The sequence below is a fragment of the Brachyistius frenatus genome, unplaced genomic scaffold (genome assembly GCF_029030835.1).
Source record: "Brachyistius frenatus isolate BFR_SWC_R1_liver_20210118 unplaced genomic scaffold, ASM2903083v1 Contig_299, whole genome shotgun sequence".
Classification (NCBI taxonomy): domain Eukaryota; kingdom Metazoa; phylum Chordata; class Actinopteri; family Embiotocidae; genus Brachyistius; species Brachyistius frenatus.
This window is the reverse complement of record NW_027210898.1, coordinates 312,501-328,005: the sequence shown is the minus strand read 5'-3', so window position 1 is coordinate 328,005 and position 15,505 is coordinate 312,501. Positions and strand designations below refer to the sequence as shown.

The window sequence follows — 15,505 nt, the reverse complement described above, 5'->3', positions numbered from 1 at the left end:
GAGCACTGAGCAGCTACCTTGGTTATCCTGGTTGCCGTTGGTTACAACTGGAGCTCCTTGGCTGCCCAGCTGCTCGGTGGCTCTCTGGTTGAACTGAAGAGCTGAAGCTGAGTAGTGGTACCCAGGACCGGCTGGACAGATCTCCTTAAAGGACACTGGAGGACACAGTGGGACGAGAGGGGACACATCTGAACAACATCATCTGAAACTACAGAAACACTGTCCTCTACAGGCAGAGACAGGAACTACAGAAACACTGTCCTCTACAGGCAGAGACAGGAACTACAGAAACACTGTCCTCTACACGCAGAGACAGGAACTACAGGAACACTGTCCTCTACAGGCAGAGACAGGAACTACAGAAACACTGTCCTCTACAGGCAGAGACAGGAACTACAGAAACACTGTCCTCTACATAAGATGGCGCCGCACTAGCGGCAGCCTGTTGCGGCAGCTCCCCTCCCCTTGTTATTAGTATTATTAGTATTTAACGACAACAGACTGAAATGGAAGACCAACATCAATGCTGTCTACAAGAAGGTGATGAGTCGACTCTTTTTCTTGAGGAAACTTTGATCCTTCAATGTGTGCAGCGAGATGTTGGAGATGTTTTACCAGTCTGTTGTGGCCAGTGCTTTGTACTTCACTGTGGTCTGCTGGGGGAGCAGCATTGGAGCCGGTGACACCAACAGACTTAACAAACTGGTTAAGAAGGCCGGCTCCATCATCGGCTACAAACTAGATAGTCTGGAAAAGGTGGTGGAGAGGAGGACGCTGAACAAACTATTGTCCATCTTGGATAATCCTGTCCACCCTCTCAACCACCTGCTGCAGGGACAGCGGAGGACTTTCTCTAAAAGGTTCCTCCAGCTCCGCTGTCACAAGGACAGATACAGGAGATCATTCCTGATACAGGAGATCATTCCAGATACAGGAGATCATTCCAGATACAGGAGATCATTCCAGATACAGGAGATCATTCCAGATACAGGAGATCATTCCTGATACAGGAGATCATTCCTGATACAGGAGATCATTCCAGATACAGGAGATCATTCCAGATACAGGAGATCATTCCAGATACAGGAGATCATTCCTGATACAGGAGATCATTCCTGATACAGGAGATCATTCCAGATACAGGAGATCATTCCTGATACAGGAGATCATTCCAGATACAGGAGATCATTCCTGCCCACTGCCATAAGACTTTACAATAACTCACCTCTGGCAAAATCCATCACAGTACAATAACACTGTTGACTGTGTTTCTTGGTTGCTTGTATATTATATATATAGATATATACTGTACTGTATGTGTATATATATATATACATATATATATATATATATATATATATATATATATATATATATATATGTTGACTGTGTTTATTGGTTTGTTGTATATTATATATAGATATATAATGTACTGTATATATACTGTATATACTGTGCATTTTATATTTTATATTTATATTTTTTACTGCTATTTTATTTTATTGCTTTTCTATTATATTATTCTATTCTAGTGTTTTATTCTATTGTTTCTATTATTGCTTCTGTATGTATGCTGCTGTGGCGAAAAAATTTCCCCTCGGGATTAATAAAGTATACAGTGAGCCCTCGCTATAACGCGGTTCACCTTTCACGGTCTCGCTGCTTCACGGATTTGCATCGTGCATTGTGTTCTGCATTCTGATTGGCTAAACAGTCTCTCGGCTTCTTCTCTACCTGTTTGTCAATAACGTTGCGGTTTAATATGTACACGTACGTAAAACAGCTTGCCAAATTAAAAATAATCGATGGTGGCATGTCGGTTTATAAGAATCTTTTTGCCCAGAAGAAAAAAGAGCGACAACAACTACCGATAACTATGTTCTTCTCTTGAAAAACCACACCTGCACCGCCGGCTTTAGAAGAAAGAACCGCTGCAGAGCGGAGTCAGGATGCAGCGGCTCAGTCAGAAGAGCAGTGAAATACACGAGTCACTATTTGTCCTACTGTACTTTGTATTTGTTTTCATAATCATTTTTCATTTCCTCCCGTTCTAATCCAATGACTCGGGTCGCAGTGGGGCGGTGCTGATCTCAGCAATTTGAAGCCTTCAGTTCGTATTGATGATTAAAATTATTATTTTACAGTACAGTAGTTATTTGTAAAAAAAAAACATTTATACAGTACTTTTATTTGTTAAACAAATGCTTGGGCTTGTAAAAAGGTTTTGTTCTTTGGTTTCAATGTATTATGGAGTATTTCATTGTATAATAATTGTAAAAAAAAAATAAAGGTTACTACTTCACGGATTTCGCCTATCACGGTTTCTATTTGGAACGTAACCCCCGTGAAAAACGAGGGTTCACTGTATACCTACCTACCTACCTACAGGTAGCGACGGGAACTACAGGAACACTGTCCTCTACAGGCAGAGACGGGAACTACAGAAACACTGTCCTCTACAGGCAGAGACGGGAACTACAGGAACACTGTCCTCTACAGGCAGAGACGGGAACTACAGGAACACTGTCATCTACAGGCAGAGACAGGAACAGTTATTCCTGTGAGACCAACCTGAACCAAAGTAAGGACATCTCTGGCAATTGTGTCCCCAGGCTTTTCCAACTCGGCTACAGCAGCAGATCTGCTTGGTGATGTTCCTGAGGATGGGCAGGGAGCAGGAAGAACGACCCAGACCTGAACCCAGGACCCGGTAACACTGACCCTTCTCCTCTGATATGACACTCTGGGCTGAGGAGGACACAGAAGTGCAAAGACTTGTTACAAAGATGTACCGGAGTTCGTCTGGGAGTCCAAACAGTAGGAGACAGCCGAGACGCCAGCAGAGCTGTCATGCAGAAAAAAAACATGCAGATCCCGACCCATTCAAGCAGAGGAACACTGAGACAAACTGAGACACACTGAGAGACACACAAAAAGACATATTGAGAGACACACTGAGTGTGTGTGTGTGTGACTTACAGATGCAGATTCCATGAGAGGCGTCCAGGATGAATCCTGACCTGCACACACAGCTGTAGCTCCCCCTGGTGTTCACACAGATCCCGTTCTCACACAGCTGCGGCTGGAGGCACTCATTCACATCTACACACACACACACACACACACACACACACACACACACACACACACACACACACACACACACACACACACACACCAATAAGAGTTGAGGACGGGAAGACGCTTAGTGATCTGAACTCAGAGGTTGAAAAAACGACCCGCTGGTTCTGGTTCTGCTGGTAGAACCCGGAACCAAAGAGAACAGAACTGGGATGGTTTCAGACCAAAGAAAGTTTTAATACTTTTTTTTTTTTTTATTGTTTTGACGAGCGAGCGGACACCTGACAATTCACGTCGTTATCCCCCAAACGTCCTTTATTTTATGATCTGGTGCTTTTATTTTTTATCTAATTGATTTAATTAATAATTCACTAATTCAATTATTTATTCATAATTAATTTAATGATATCGTTGAGAGCAGCATTTTTTGTCTGTTTTCATTGTCTGTTTGGTTCGGTCCCAGAGATTAGACTCCGCCCTCTGCGATGATGCCGGACGTTGACAGGAAGGCGGTCCGTCAGCCTCACGTCTCCTGTCACACTTTCTCTGATAAATGCACATGTTTCTAAACCTGGAACAACATCACACCTTCATAAAGTTATAACACACGTGAGCATGGCTCCAAATCTACACCCTCACTGATGAAGTGCATTCTGGGATACTGGGATGAAAAAGGAGGAGGAGCCTGAGGTGTGCTGGACTCTGATCAGCTGTTTCTACACAAACAGTTTCTTGATCAGCTGTTCAAGGAGGAAACTCTTCACATGAACATTTCCATTGTCTGTTTTCTTCTTATGCAGCGACTGAAAGAGGAGCGCCCCCTGCTGGTCGTCTGACTAAACACAGCTCGTGTAATGACAGCGATGGAGGCGGACATCTTGAAAGAACAAACTTTGCTTTGATTAATGATTCTGTTTAAAGAGAAATGTTATCAGAGTCACATCAAACCACCAAATGTACGATTCCACTGGCTGCTCCATGACCTTTGACCTCTGACCCACTTTCCATCTGTGTGTGTTAAACTCACCAGCGCACTGCGTCCCATTGCCTCGTTCAAATCCAACAGGACAGCTGCTGTTTGTTTCACCTGAAGACGAGGACATATAAACGTATTAAATAATATGACAGTTATTAAATAATATAATATAAACGTATTAAGTAATATAACAGTCATTAAATAATATAACAAAGTTATAAAATAACATACTATAAAGTTATTATATACTATAATATAAAGTTATTAAATAATACAATATAAACTTATTAAACAATATAAACTTATTATAAATAAAATATAAAGTTACTGAAAAATATAAAGTCTACCTGAAACAAGCTCAAATGTTTTAAATATATGAACGTTGTTGTAAAATATTTTTATACTGTATTGTTAATATTTATTTTATTATTAGAAAGAAAAAATAGAGGGGTATGTCTGTTTGATTGAGAGAAGATAGAGAGGTGTGTCCGCTTGTTTGATTGACAGCTGATTTCTGCATTGAATACTGTAAAACTAGAGGGGCGCCACGGTGAAACTAAAATATGAACTTCTCTGTTTGTTTTTCACTCTTTGTGGAACATGTTAGAAGAAAAATGGCCGCCTGTTCAGAACACAAACACCAAACCGGATCCTGCTGGAGTGTGTTCGTCTGTCTCTGGTTTAAAGGTGGATTACGTCATTCTGACAGACTGAAGGGAAGCTGGACGCCAGCGAGTGAGCTAACTGAGCTTCCTCTGTGTGTGCAAGTATGCGTGTGTGTGTTAACGGCCTACAGTCCCACAGAACTGCATTCCTTTACTGTTAGTCAGCTCTACTAGAACAAGGCAGCTACATTACTGTGTGTGTGTGTGTGTGTGTGTGTGTGTGTGTGTGTGTGTGTGTGTGTGTGTGTGTGTGTGTGTGTGTGTGTGTGTGTGTGTGTGTGTGTGTGTGTGTGTGTGTGTGTGTGTGTCTGAGAACCTTTAGAGTTTCTGTTTGTCTCCACCAGAGGAACCAGAATCTACAAGAAGTCATTGAGAGTCAATTAGAGTCAATACTCTAATTGACTCTCAATGACTTCTCAGTGGAGAGTCAGTGAAGGTACATTAGAGTCAGTGAAGGTACATTAGAGTCAGTTAGAGTCAGTGACGGTCAGTTAGAGTCAGTGAGGGTCAGTTAGAGTCAGTGAGGGTCAGTTAGAGTCAGTGAGGGTCACTTAGGGTCAGTGAGGGTCAGTGAGGGTCAGTTAGAGTCAGTGAGGGTCACTTAGAGTCAGTGGGGGTCAGTTAGAGTCAGTGAGGGTCAGTTAGAGTCAGTGATGGTCAGTTAGAGTCAGTTACAGTCCGTGAGGGTCACTTAGAGTCAGTGGGGGTCAGTTAGAGTCAGTGATGGTCAGTTAGAGTCAGTGAGGGTCAGCTAGAGTTAGTTAGAGTCCGTGAGGGTCACTTAGAGTCAGTTAGAGTCAGTGAGGGTCAGTTAGAGTCAGTGGGGGTCAGTTAGAGTCAGTGATGGTCAGTTAGAGTCAGTGAGGGTCACTTAGAGTCAGTTAGAGTCAGTGAGGGTCAGTTAGAGTCAGTGGGGGTCAGTTAGAGTCAGTGATGGTCAGTTAGAGTCAGTGAGGGTCAGCTAGAGTCAGTTAGAGTCAGTGGGGGTCAGTTAGAGTCAGTGGGGGTCAGTTAGAGTCTGTGAGGGTCAGTTAGAGTCAGTGAGGGTCAGTTAGAGTCAGTTAGAGTCAGTGAGGGTCAGTTAGAGTCAGTGAGGGTCAGCTAGAGTCAGTTAGAGTCAGTGAGGGTCAGTTAGAGTCAGTGTGGGTCGGTGAGGGTCAGTTAGAGTCAGTGAGAGTCAGTTAGAGTCAGTGAGGGTCAGTTAGAGTCAGTGGGGGTCAGTTAGAGTCAGTGAGGGTCAGTTAGAGTCAGTGGGGGTCAGTTGGAGTCAGTTAGAGTCAGTGGGGGTCAGTTAGAGTTAGTGAGGGTCAGTTAGAGTCAGTGTGGGCCCGTTAGAGTCAGTTAGAGTTAGAGTCAGTGAGGGTAGGGTCAGTTAGAGTCAGTGAGGGTCAGTTAGAGTCAGTGGGGATCAGTTAGAGTCAGTGAGGGTCACTTAGAGTCAGTGTGAGCCCGTTAGAGTCAGTGGGGGTCAGTTAGAGTCAGTGAGGGTCAGTTAGAGTCAGTGAGGGTCAGTTAGAGTCAGTTAGAGTCAGTGTCGGTGAGGGTCAGTTAGAGTCAGTGAGGGTCAGTTAGGAGTCAGTGAGAGGATCAGTTAGAGTCAGTGAGGGTCAGTTAGAGTCAGTGAGGGTCAGTTAGAGTGAGCAGTTAGAGTCAGTGAGGGTCAGTTAGAGTCAGTGAGGGTCAGTGAGTCAGGAGGGTCAGTTAGAGTCAGTGAGGGTCAGTTAGAGTCAGTGTGGGTCGGTGAGGGTCAGTTAGAGTCAGTGAGAGTCAGTTAGAGTCAGTGAGGGTCAGTTAGAGTCAGTGGGGTCAGTTAGAGTCAGTGAGGGTCAGTCAGTGAGGGTCAGTTAGAGTCAGTGGGGGTCAGTTGGAGTCAGTTAGAGTCAGTGGGGGTCAGTTAGAGTTAGTGAGGGTCAGTTAGAGTCAGTGTGGGCCCGTTAGAGTCAGTTAGAGTCAGTGAGGGTCAGTTAGAGTCAGTGAGGGTCAGTGAGGGTCAGTTAGAGTCAGTGAGGGTCAGTTAGAGTCAGTTAGAGTCAGTGGGGGTCAGTTAGAGTCAGTGAGGGTCAGTTAGAGTCAGTGAGGGTCAGTGAGGGTCAGTTAGAGTCAGTGAGGGTCGGTGAGGGTCAGTTAGAGTCAGTGAGGGTCAGTTAGAGTCAGTGAGGGTCAGTTAGAGTCAGTGAGGGTCAGTTAGAGTCAGTTAGAGTCAGTGGGGGTCAGTTAGAGTCAGTGAGGGTCAGTTAGAGTCAGTGAGGGTCGGTGAGGGTCAGTTAGAGTCAGTGAGGGTCAGTTAGAGTCAGTTAGAGTCAGTGGGGGTCAGTTAGAGTCAGTGAAGGTCAGTTAGAGTCAGTGAGGGTCCTCTAGAACAGAGATCCTGAACCACCCCAGGCCGCAGAAAAATTGTCTTGCATGAAACCAGTCCGTGGTGCAAAAAAGGTTGGGGACCACTGCTCTGGAAGACAGCTTTATAAACATGTGTCACATGTTGGCAGGACTCAACATCGCATTCGTATTTCTGGAAGTCAACTTTTCGAGATATAAAAAATGCGGTTCTGGTTCCCCTGAACTGGATGACATCACTTCTAATGTGTATGTTGGTTTACAGCTCGACGCATGTTGTGATGTCACAGCATGTGTGTGGTTTTACCCTTGTGATCCGGACACAGGACACACTCGCTGATCCCCCAGGCCTTCCCGATGCCTCGGCAGCATGTTTCCCTGCTCCTCAGACCAGGAAGAGGAGAGCGGCACTACACACACACACAAACTTTTAATATACAGCAAACATAGTCCAACATGAATGACAACAGTGAGATGAGCTAACTGCTAACATGCTAATGTTTAGCAGGTTCAATGTTTCCCACATTTCCTGTCTTAGATGAATCAGAACATGAACCAGAACATGAATCAGAACATGAATCAGAACATGAACCAGGACATGAACCAGAACATGGACCAGAACATGAACCAGGACATGAACCAGAACATGAACCAGAACCAGAACACGAACCAGAAAATGAACCAGAGCATGAACCAGAACATGAATTAGAACCAGAACATGAACCAGAACATGAATCAGAACCAGAACATGAACCAAAGCATGAATCAAAACCAGAACATGAATCAGAACCAGAACATGAATCAGAACCAGAACATGAACCAGAACATGAATTAGAACCAGAACATGAACCAAAGCATGAATCAAAACCAGAACATGAATCAGAACCAGAACATGAACCAGAACATGAATCAGAACCAGAACATGAACCAGAGCATGAACCAGAGCATGAACATGAACCAGAACATGAACCAGAACCAGAGCATGAACATGAACCAGAACATGAATCAGAACCAGAACATGAACCAGAGCATGAACCAGAACATGAATCAGAACCAGAACATGAACCACAACATGAACCAGAGCATGAACCAGAACATGAGTCAGAACCAGAGCATGAACCAGAACCAGAACATGAACCAGAGCATGAACCAGAACATGAATCAGAACCAGAACATGAACATGTACCAGAGCATGAACCAGAACATGAGTCAGAACATGAACCAGAACCAGAACATGAACATGAACCAGAACCAGAACCAGAACGTGAACGTGAACCAGAACCATGTGTGTTGTAGATGGATTAAAGACCAGAATTTATTTTTAAAACAGTTTATGGTCCAACAGAACCTTCTCTGGTTCCTCCTCCTGTTTGTGGTGGTTTTAACCGTGAACAGCTGAACCTCACCTGTCCGTCCTTCACCTCTCTGAAACAGTACTTGAAGCCCGACTGCTGGCTGTAGGTGCCGTCTCCTCTCACCGTCTGGGCCTGAACGCCACCGTGGGGAGGAGCCGGAGCTCCTGCCGCCCCCGAGGAGGAGGAGGAGGAGGAGGAGGAGGAGGAGGTGAGGGCCCTCAGGGAGGGACTGAATCCAGACACCTGGAACAATGAGAGTAGACAGGTAGAAGTGAAGAGTTGAACGTGTGATGTCGTGGATGTGTGGAGCCTCCAAGACGTTTGTTCATGTTCTGCAGCCAATCAGTGAAATAAGATCAAAATACTAGTGAACAATTAAAACTACTCGTCTGTTAAGGATCTCATGTTAATATTATGTAATATAAAATATTACCTGCTCTGATTTTAATGAAATGATTAAATTATACTTACAGGTGAGATTACTTCCAGTTCCCTCGTTATTGAGCCTCATTCTTCTATTTTTAAGTGAATCTGAGTGTTTTTCTTCCGATAAATTTTACATTGTTAAAATTTTATCACATTAAAATCAGCAGACTATTCAGTGAGTAGTTCCTGCCTGCAGTGCATCATGGGTAATCATACAATCCTCACTGATCACCGTGAAATTGTAGGAAAATTTAAATCAGACATATTCTCAAGCAGCTTCCGAACTGTCTGAAATAAGAATAAAATAGCTGAAAAGTATCAATAAAATGTCTAAAAAAAAAAGTCTAAAAAACAAGAATATAAGGGCAAAAATTTGATAACATTTTTCATAAATGTTTAATATATATCTCTAAAGTATTAATACAATATCTAAAACTAGACTTTTGTTACTTTTATTCACATCTTGAAATTCATCACATTATGATGACTGATAATTCAATCGTCCAATTAGAGGAGCCGATACAGTTCTTACCTTGAGCACCTGGTGGACCTTCACGCTGGCCTCAGGGGGGTGCTGGACCCGGACCTTCACAAAGGAGGAGCCGGGGTCTGCAGACGTATGTTAAAAAATTTATTGAATCAAAAATCAGATCAGATCTGAGATCAGCAATTGAATTAATTAAAATATATATTAATAAAGTCTAACTGCAAATTCAACCTGAAGTGAACCGCAGATGATAAAATGTAAAAAATGTGTACAAAAACTGTGTCATACATACAGGGTATAATATAACATTTAAATAAACGTTAAAATAAGGACAAAAATAAGAATAAAATTCCCCAAAACTTTTTATAAAAAGGCTAAAAAATGTCTCATAAATATGAATAGAATGGCCAAAAAAATTAGAAAAATATTAATAACATCTCCAATAAATAACTATAGTATTAATAAAATGATTTTTAAGTCTAAGATATTAATAACATACATAAAAAATACCCTCTAAAAATAATAAAATATTAAAATGTCAGATTGTTTAAAAAAATTTTATGTCAATAATAAAATATATAATAACAAAGTTAAATAAAATGTCAACAAAAATAATAAAAGGCATAAAGAATTAATTAAAAACGTTAATTCTATATCTGAAAAGCGTCTGATAATAATAAGACACTTTCTGAGCCATGAATTCATCCTTGAAAGGATCACAACACCTCCTGAGGTCAAAGGTCAGACTCACCTCCAGACCGTGCCCCCTCCTGGTTCTGTCCCAGCGGCAGGAGGAACTCGGACTGCCTGAGCTCCTGATTGGCTGCCATGACGGAGAGGAGCGCGGGCTTGATGATCTCATTGGTGGAGGAGGGCGAGACGGCGGCGGGAACAGCGGCGACGGGCATCTGGCAGAACTTTCCAGTGAAGTTGGGAGGACAGAGGCAGCGATCTTTCTGCAGACAGACGCCTCCGTTCTTACAGAGCAGAGGACAGAGGACTGCAGGAGACAAACAAACACGTTTACTGTTTGTTTATTAGAACAGCTGTTTGTAGTAAACACCTCCTCTTCCTCTACAGCTGTGAAACCAGGGGACCAGCAGGGGGTGCTGTGGTGTGTGCAGTGTTTGTTTACAGTTTGTTGACATGTCAAACACGTTGATTTTTTTTTAACGTTGTGTTCTGGTTCTTGAAGAATCCGGTATTTGCCTTTGTGTGTAAAAAACAGATTGAATATAAAACTGGACTTCCAGATCAAGAAAGTGAAACCAATGCAGAAGTACTTTAAAGTGTAGTACCACTGAGGACCACTAGGAGCTGTCTCCATAGACTCTATCTGTAGTACCACTGAGGACCACTAGGAGCTGTCTCCATAGACTCTATCTGTAGTACCACTGAGGACCACCAGGGGCTGTCTCCATAGACTCCCATTGAAATAGCATCAAGTTCTGTCGTGAAATACAAAGTCGGATTAGATGACATCACCTGATCCGATCATTTAACCAGAGAAAGCAGCTGTTAGCGTCAGTAAATCAGGGGCTGGTTAGCTTAGCTTAGACACCCTTAGCCTGCTGCCTCTTTATTAATATTATAATATGTTCTGCCTCTCAACAGCAGAAGCTTTGTGAACGACTGGAAAAGCATTCTGGGAAGTGGTGGGTGTCTCCCACTCCGTAAGGTCAGGTGATGTGTCTAAAACAAAGCCTGCTGGCCTGATGGGATGGTGGTGAGAACAGACCGGGCACCGGTGGAGCCAGGCAGCCACTTCCTGCTTCCTGTCTGAGCTCCTGCCACAGGAAGCTGCTGCATTGTTACCCAGAGGTCACCTGATGAGCAGAACCCCCCTGAGGTCACACTGGCTGGAAGGAGAGCTGCAGGTTCTGATCCAAACTCAGGAACAGCTTCAAACATCTGAATGATGCTGTTAGCATGTTAGCACGTTGACTTGCTCATAGGAAGATTACCTCCTTGTATGTCCTCTGTTTGTTTGTTTGTCAGCAGGATTACAGGAAAACATCTGGCCTGATTGTCATGAAACTTGGTGGAAGGCCGAAACATGGGCCGAGGAAGAACACTTTAAATTCTGGAGCTGATCTGAGTCACAGGGCGGATCCACAAATTATTTTTCACATTCATTAACACTGAAAAGCTGTTGGACACTTGGCTGCCTAAATGTCACACATGTAAAGTTCCAGTAGGTGGCAGCAACGTTCAGCAGCAACGTCCAGTAGGTGGCAGCAACGTTCAGCAGCAACGTCCAGTAGGTGGCAGCAACGTTCAGCAGCAACGTCCAGTAGGTGGCAGCAACGTTCAGCAGCAACGTCCAGTAGGTGGCAGCAACGTTCAGCAGGTGGCAGCAACGTTGCGTTCACGTTAGTTTGTGCGACAGATTTTGTATCATTTCATTGATTTCATCTCTCCGTGTTTGTTTTCCATGGTTTTTTACCGATTTGACCCCAGAAACCAAACTCTGGGTGTCTGTGTGTGTGTGGTGGTGGTGGTGGTGGTGGTGGTGGTGGGCGGGGGTGGGGGGGCAGTGTAAAATAAACAGCCATTACAGGGTGTGGACATTAACATATTCACAGTAAACATCAGAGCAGCATTACGTCATTCAGATCATCTGGTCACTGCACCCCCTTGTGGAGGAAAACAATACTGCACCGACAGCAACGACGTAAACAAAGTAACAACTTTTCTACAAACTTGTGTTTTGAACGAAGCAGTTTAAATGAATGATGGGGATTTGCTGTCTCGTTGGACCATCCCTGAAAAGATGCTGATAAAGGACTTTATGTTTCCGAGCTGTACGAGGAGCTGTACGAGGAGCCCCCCCCCTCGCGTGCGCGCGCACACACACACACACACACACACACACACACACACACACACACACACACACACACACACACACACACACACACACACACACACACACACACACAGCCTGCCAGCAGCTCCACTCAAACACATCTGGTTCATTCGGTGCTTCAGTGTGTGTTTTAATGGACGGTATTTAACTGCTGCTCTGGTTGTAGAGGGACGCTGACGGGGGAACAGCTGCTTGGCCAGGGGGGTTGACCTCTGACCCCATGATGTCATCACCTTCTCCCTTGTACTCTGCAGTGTGTGTGTGTGTGTCCAGTCTTACCTCACTGCTAGTTTAAACTTTGTACTTGTATTCCTGACATTGTGGGGACCCAGAGTTGGAGTAAACATTACAGGCACATAAATCGACTGCCCGATTGTCCTCCAGTCAGGTGACTTTACACGGTCAGTGAAGACACTAAGGTTCATGTTTATAGATAATTATTGTAGACTGATGCTACAAACTGCTTTATGACATCAGAGACACTGAAACCAGGAAGAAGTTCTTCACAGCACGAAACCAACTCGAGTCACTTTGAGCAAAAATTAAGTTCAATTTTAATTTGGTTAAATTTATTCACACGATTTGTTGTGGTGCAAGTCATCAAAGGACTATGAGACAATGAGCCACTGGTTGTTGATCATTTATAAGCCCCTCCCCCTTCTAAAATACAACCATGGTTGTCTCATTTTTGTTGTTTTGTGTCTGAGGTCAACTGGATAAACTGTGATTTTTATCTGCTAGAAAAGCTTTAAACAGCTTAGACCTGCTGCCAGCAGGAATTATTCACTACTCCCTGACCTGAAGTCAGCTCAGACTTCACAACTATTCACTGGCTCTGCTTCAGACTGACAGCTCAGCCAATTATCAAAAAGCTGCAGGTCACATGACTCAGCTGGAGCAGCTTCACACATGAAACCTCACTGAGCACCTCCAGCTCACATTTTCACTGTTTGTCATTCACAGTTTGGTATTTTCATCTTTCTCATAGATTTCTGATGAGTTCATGAAGAGCAGAAATACATGTGAAGGTCACATGACAACATTCACCCTGATTCGGAAGGTATTTCCTGAATCTCTTAGAAACACCTGGATTAACAAAAAAAAACATCCTGTCTGTTGCAGGAAATAAAGATTTAAATAAATAAAACTTCTCTTTGGCCAACACAAAAACTGAAGGCAGCAGTTTCACACGAATTAGTTCTCAGTAAAATACTGTTTCAGTGTCTATTAGGAGGAAGAGCTGATGATGATGAGTTAACATGGTGAAGTCTGAACACAACTTTAGGTAGGTAGGTAGGTAGGTAGGTAGGTATTTACTTTATTAATCCCGAGGGGAAACTTTTTCAATTTTTACAACATTATACAAAAGAACACAACAACTCCCAGATGAGTGACTGGAGGAAAAACTCTTTAACAGGAAGAACAACCTCCAACAGTCAGACTGACAGTTCAAACCACGATGATCCTCCAAACAAAAGTCATTGCAGACTAGTTCCTGCTTTGTGAATGGGGTGAGGTAGAGCAGCACCTGGTGGCGGTCAGTGGAACTGCACGTTAGAGAAATCTGAACTGTTCATGTTCTGGGAGAAAAACTTGTTTGTGTTTCCGACTGCGTGAAAACATGCTACACATGAAGAGTTAGAAGTTAAACTTACAGACTCTGAAGCCCGGACCATGGGAGCTGTCTCTCCTTCCTCCTCCTCCTCCTCCTCCTCCTCCTCCTCCCTCAGCGCTGCTGTACAGTGTGGTCACGTTGCCTCTCTCGCAGTAGTTGACACATCGGTCCTCGCTGCAGCGCACCTTACAGATGGTCGGCGTGAACATCACCTGGATCCTCTCCACTCCTCCTCCTCCTCCCACTCCTGCTCCTCCTGTATGTCCATCAGCTGGCAGCAGAGAGGAGAAGAAGATGAAGAACAACAGAGCACAAGAGCGTTGCAGCATGTCAAGTGTTGCAGTCACAGTTTGTGCTGAATGTCGGACTCGACTTCACTCTGTTCTGAAGTGAAAACGGGCGTCGCAGGAAAAAAGGGGGGAAGGAAGGAAGAAGAACCCCCTCCTCCCTCTCCTCATCCTCCCCCTCCTCTGCCCCCTCCCCTCAGTTTTTCCCTGAACTCTCCTGAGTTTGAGCGAGAGAGAGAAAGGTAGAGAGATAATTGAAAGCAGCGAGCAGAACTGGGCTGAAGTCCAAACTAAATGTTTAGCAGGGATCAGATCCACCGGAGAGCTTCCCTCCTCTTCCTCCTATTCCTCCCTCTTCCCTTCTCTTTCTCCGTCTTCCTCCTCCCTCTTCTTCCTTTTCCTCTGTCTTCCTCCCTCGTCCTCACTCGTCCTCCCTCGTCCTCCCTCTTCCTCCTCCCTCGTCCTCCTTTTCCTCCCCCTTGCTCCCCCTTCCTCCGTCTTCCTCCCCCTTTCTCCGTCTTCCTCCCTCTTCCCTCCTCTTCCTCCTCCCTCTTCTTCCTCTTCCTCCATCTTCCCTCCTCTTCCTCCCTCTCTACCTTTTCCCTCTTCTTCCTCCCTCGTCCTCCTCTTCCTCCCTCTTCTTCCTCTTCCTCCTCTTCCTCCCTCTTCTTCTTCCCTCTTCCCTTCCTGTTGTTGGCCTTCTCCCCATTGAACAGACGCTCTCTATCTCTGCATGCTTTCACAACACAATGGCAGGCTGATGATGCAACGCTGGTTCTGATTTCAGGGTCCAATTCACCAAATCTAACCCAAAGAACATCTGTGACGATAAACCGTCTTCTCCTCCCTGAACAAACAGCTGTCAGCGTCACATCTTAGTCTCTTTCAGCTCTGGTTTTGTTTCTTTCAGCTCTGGTTTTGTTTCTTTCAGCTCTGGTTTTGGTCTCCACCAGCTGCTGAGGAGAACATCCGGCTCTGCAGCTGCACCACGTTCCCCAGCTGCTCTCCACAGGTTTGGTCCAACCACAGCAACGATTTAAAGGTTTATGAAGGGCAATCTAAAGTTCAGAGTGTTCCTGAACACAGCACGGAGGATCAACAACCTTCATTAGGGAGGGAAGGACAACGAGGGACAGATGAAACTAATCAGCGGGCGGGGCCAACAATCATACAAAGGACAGGAAGTGAAACAAGACAGACACAAGAGGTGAGTCCTTTCAGAATAAAACAGGACCACTGGATCAGAACTCTTTGATCACCTCTCAAACAGACAACATTCATCTTCACTTAAAGTTTCATGATCAGGTCTGAAAAGTGAAGTGAGTGCAGAAGTGCCTTAACATGCAGTATCACTGAAGGCCACTAGCGGCGGGCTCCCACAAACCTCTGTCTTCTTAACTTCCCTTCTTT

General features: G+C 44.4%; 2 protein-coding genes across 2 annotated transcripts in view; one reads left to right on the top strand and one right to left on the bottom strand.

The window, feature by feature from the left end:
• The window catches only part of ilkap (integrin-linked kinase-associated serine/threonine phosphatase), a 36,193-nt gene that overhangs the window by 3,287 nt on the left and 17,401 nt on the right, over window positions 1–15,505 (top strand). The window lies entirely within an intron of this gene.
• Window positions 1–15,505, bottom strand: part of LOC138635262 (latent-transforming growth factor beta-binding protein 4) — a 46,497-nt gene that overhangs the window by 18,866 nt on the left and 12,126 nt on the right. The window contains exons 5-13 of the mRNA XM_069722655.1: window positions 13,849–14,079; window positions 10,076–10,324; window positions 9,370–9,446; window positions 8,463–8,654; window positions 7,364–7,466; window positions 4,109–4,168; window positions 2,980–3,102; window positions 2,572–2,748; window positions 18–155 (exon numbers count right to left, since the gene is read on the bottom strand). Coding sequence (XP_069578756.1) covers window positions 18–155; window positions 2,572–2,748; window positions 2,980–3,102; window positions 4,109–4,168; window positions 7,364–7,466; window positions 8,463–8,654; window positions 9,370–9,446; window positions 10,076–10,324; window positions 13,849–14,079 — 1,350 coding nt within the window. The remainder of the gene's footprint in view (window positions 1–17; window positions 156–2,571; window positions 2,749–2,979; window positions 3,103–4,108; window positions 4,169–7,363; window positions 7,467–8,462; window positions 8,655–9,369; window positions 9,447–10,075; window positions 10,325–13,848; window positions 14,080–15,505) is intronic.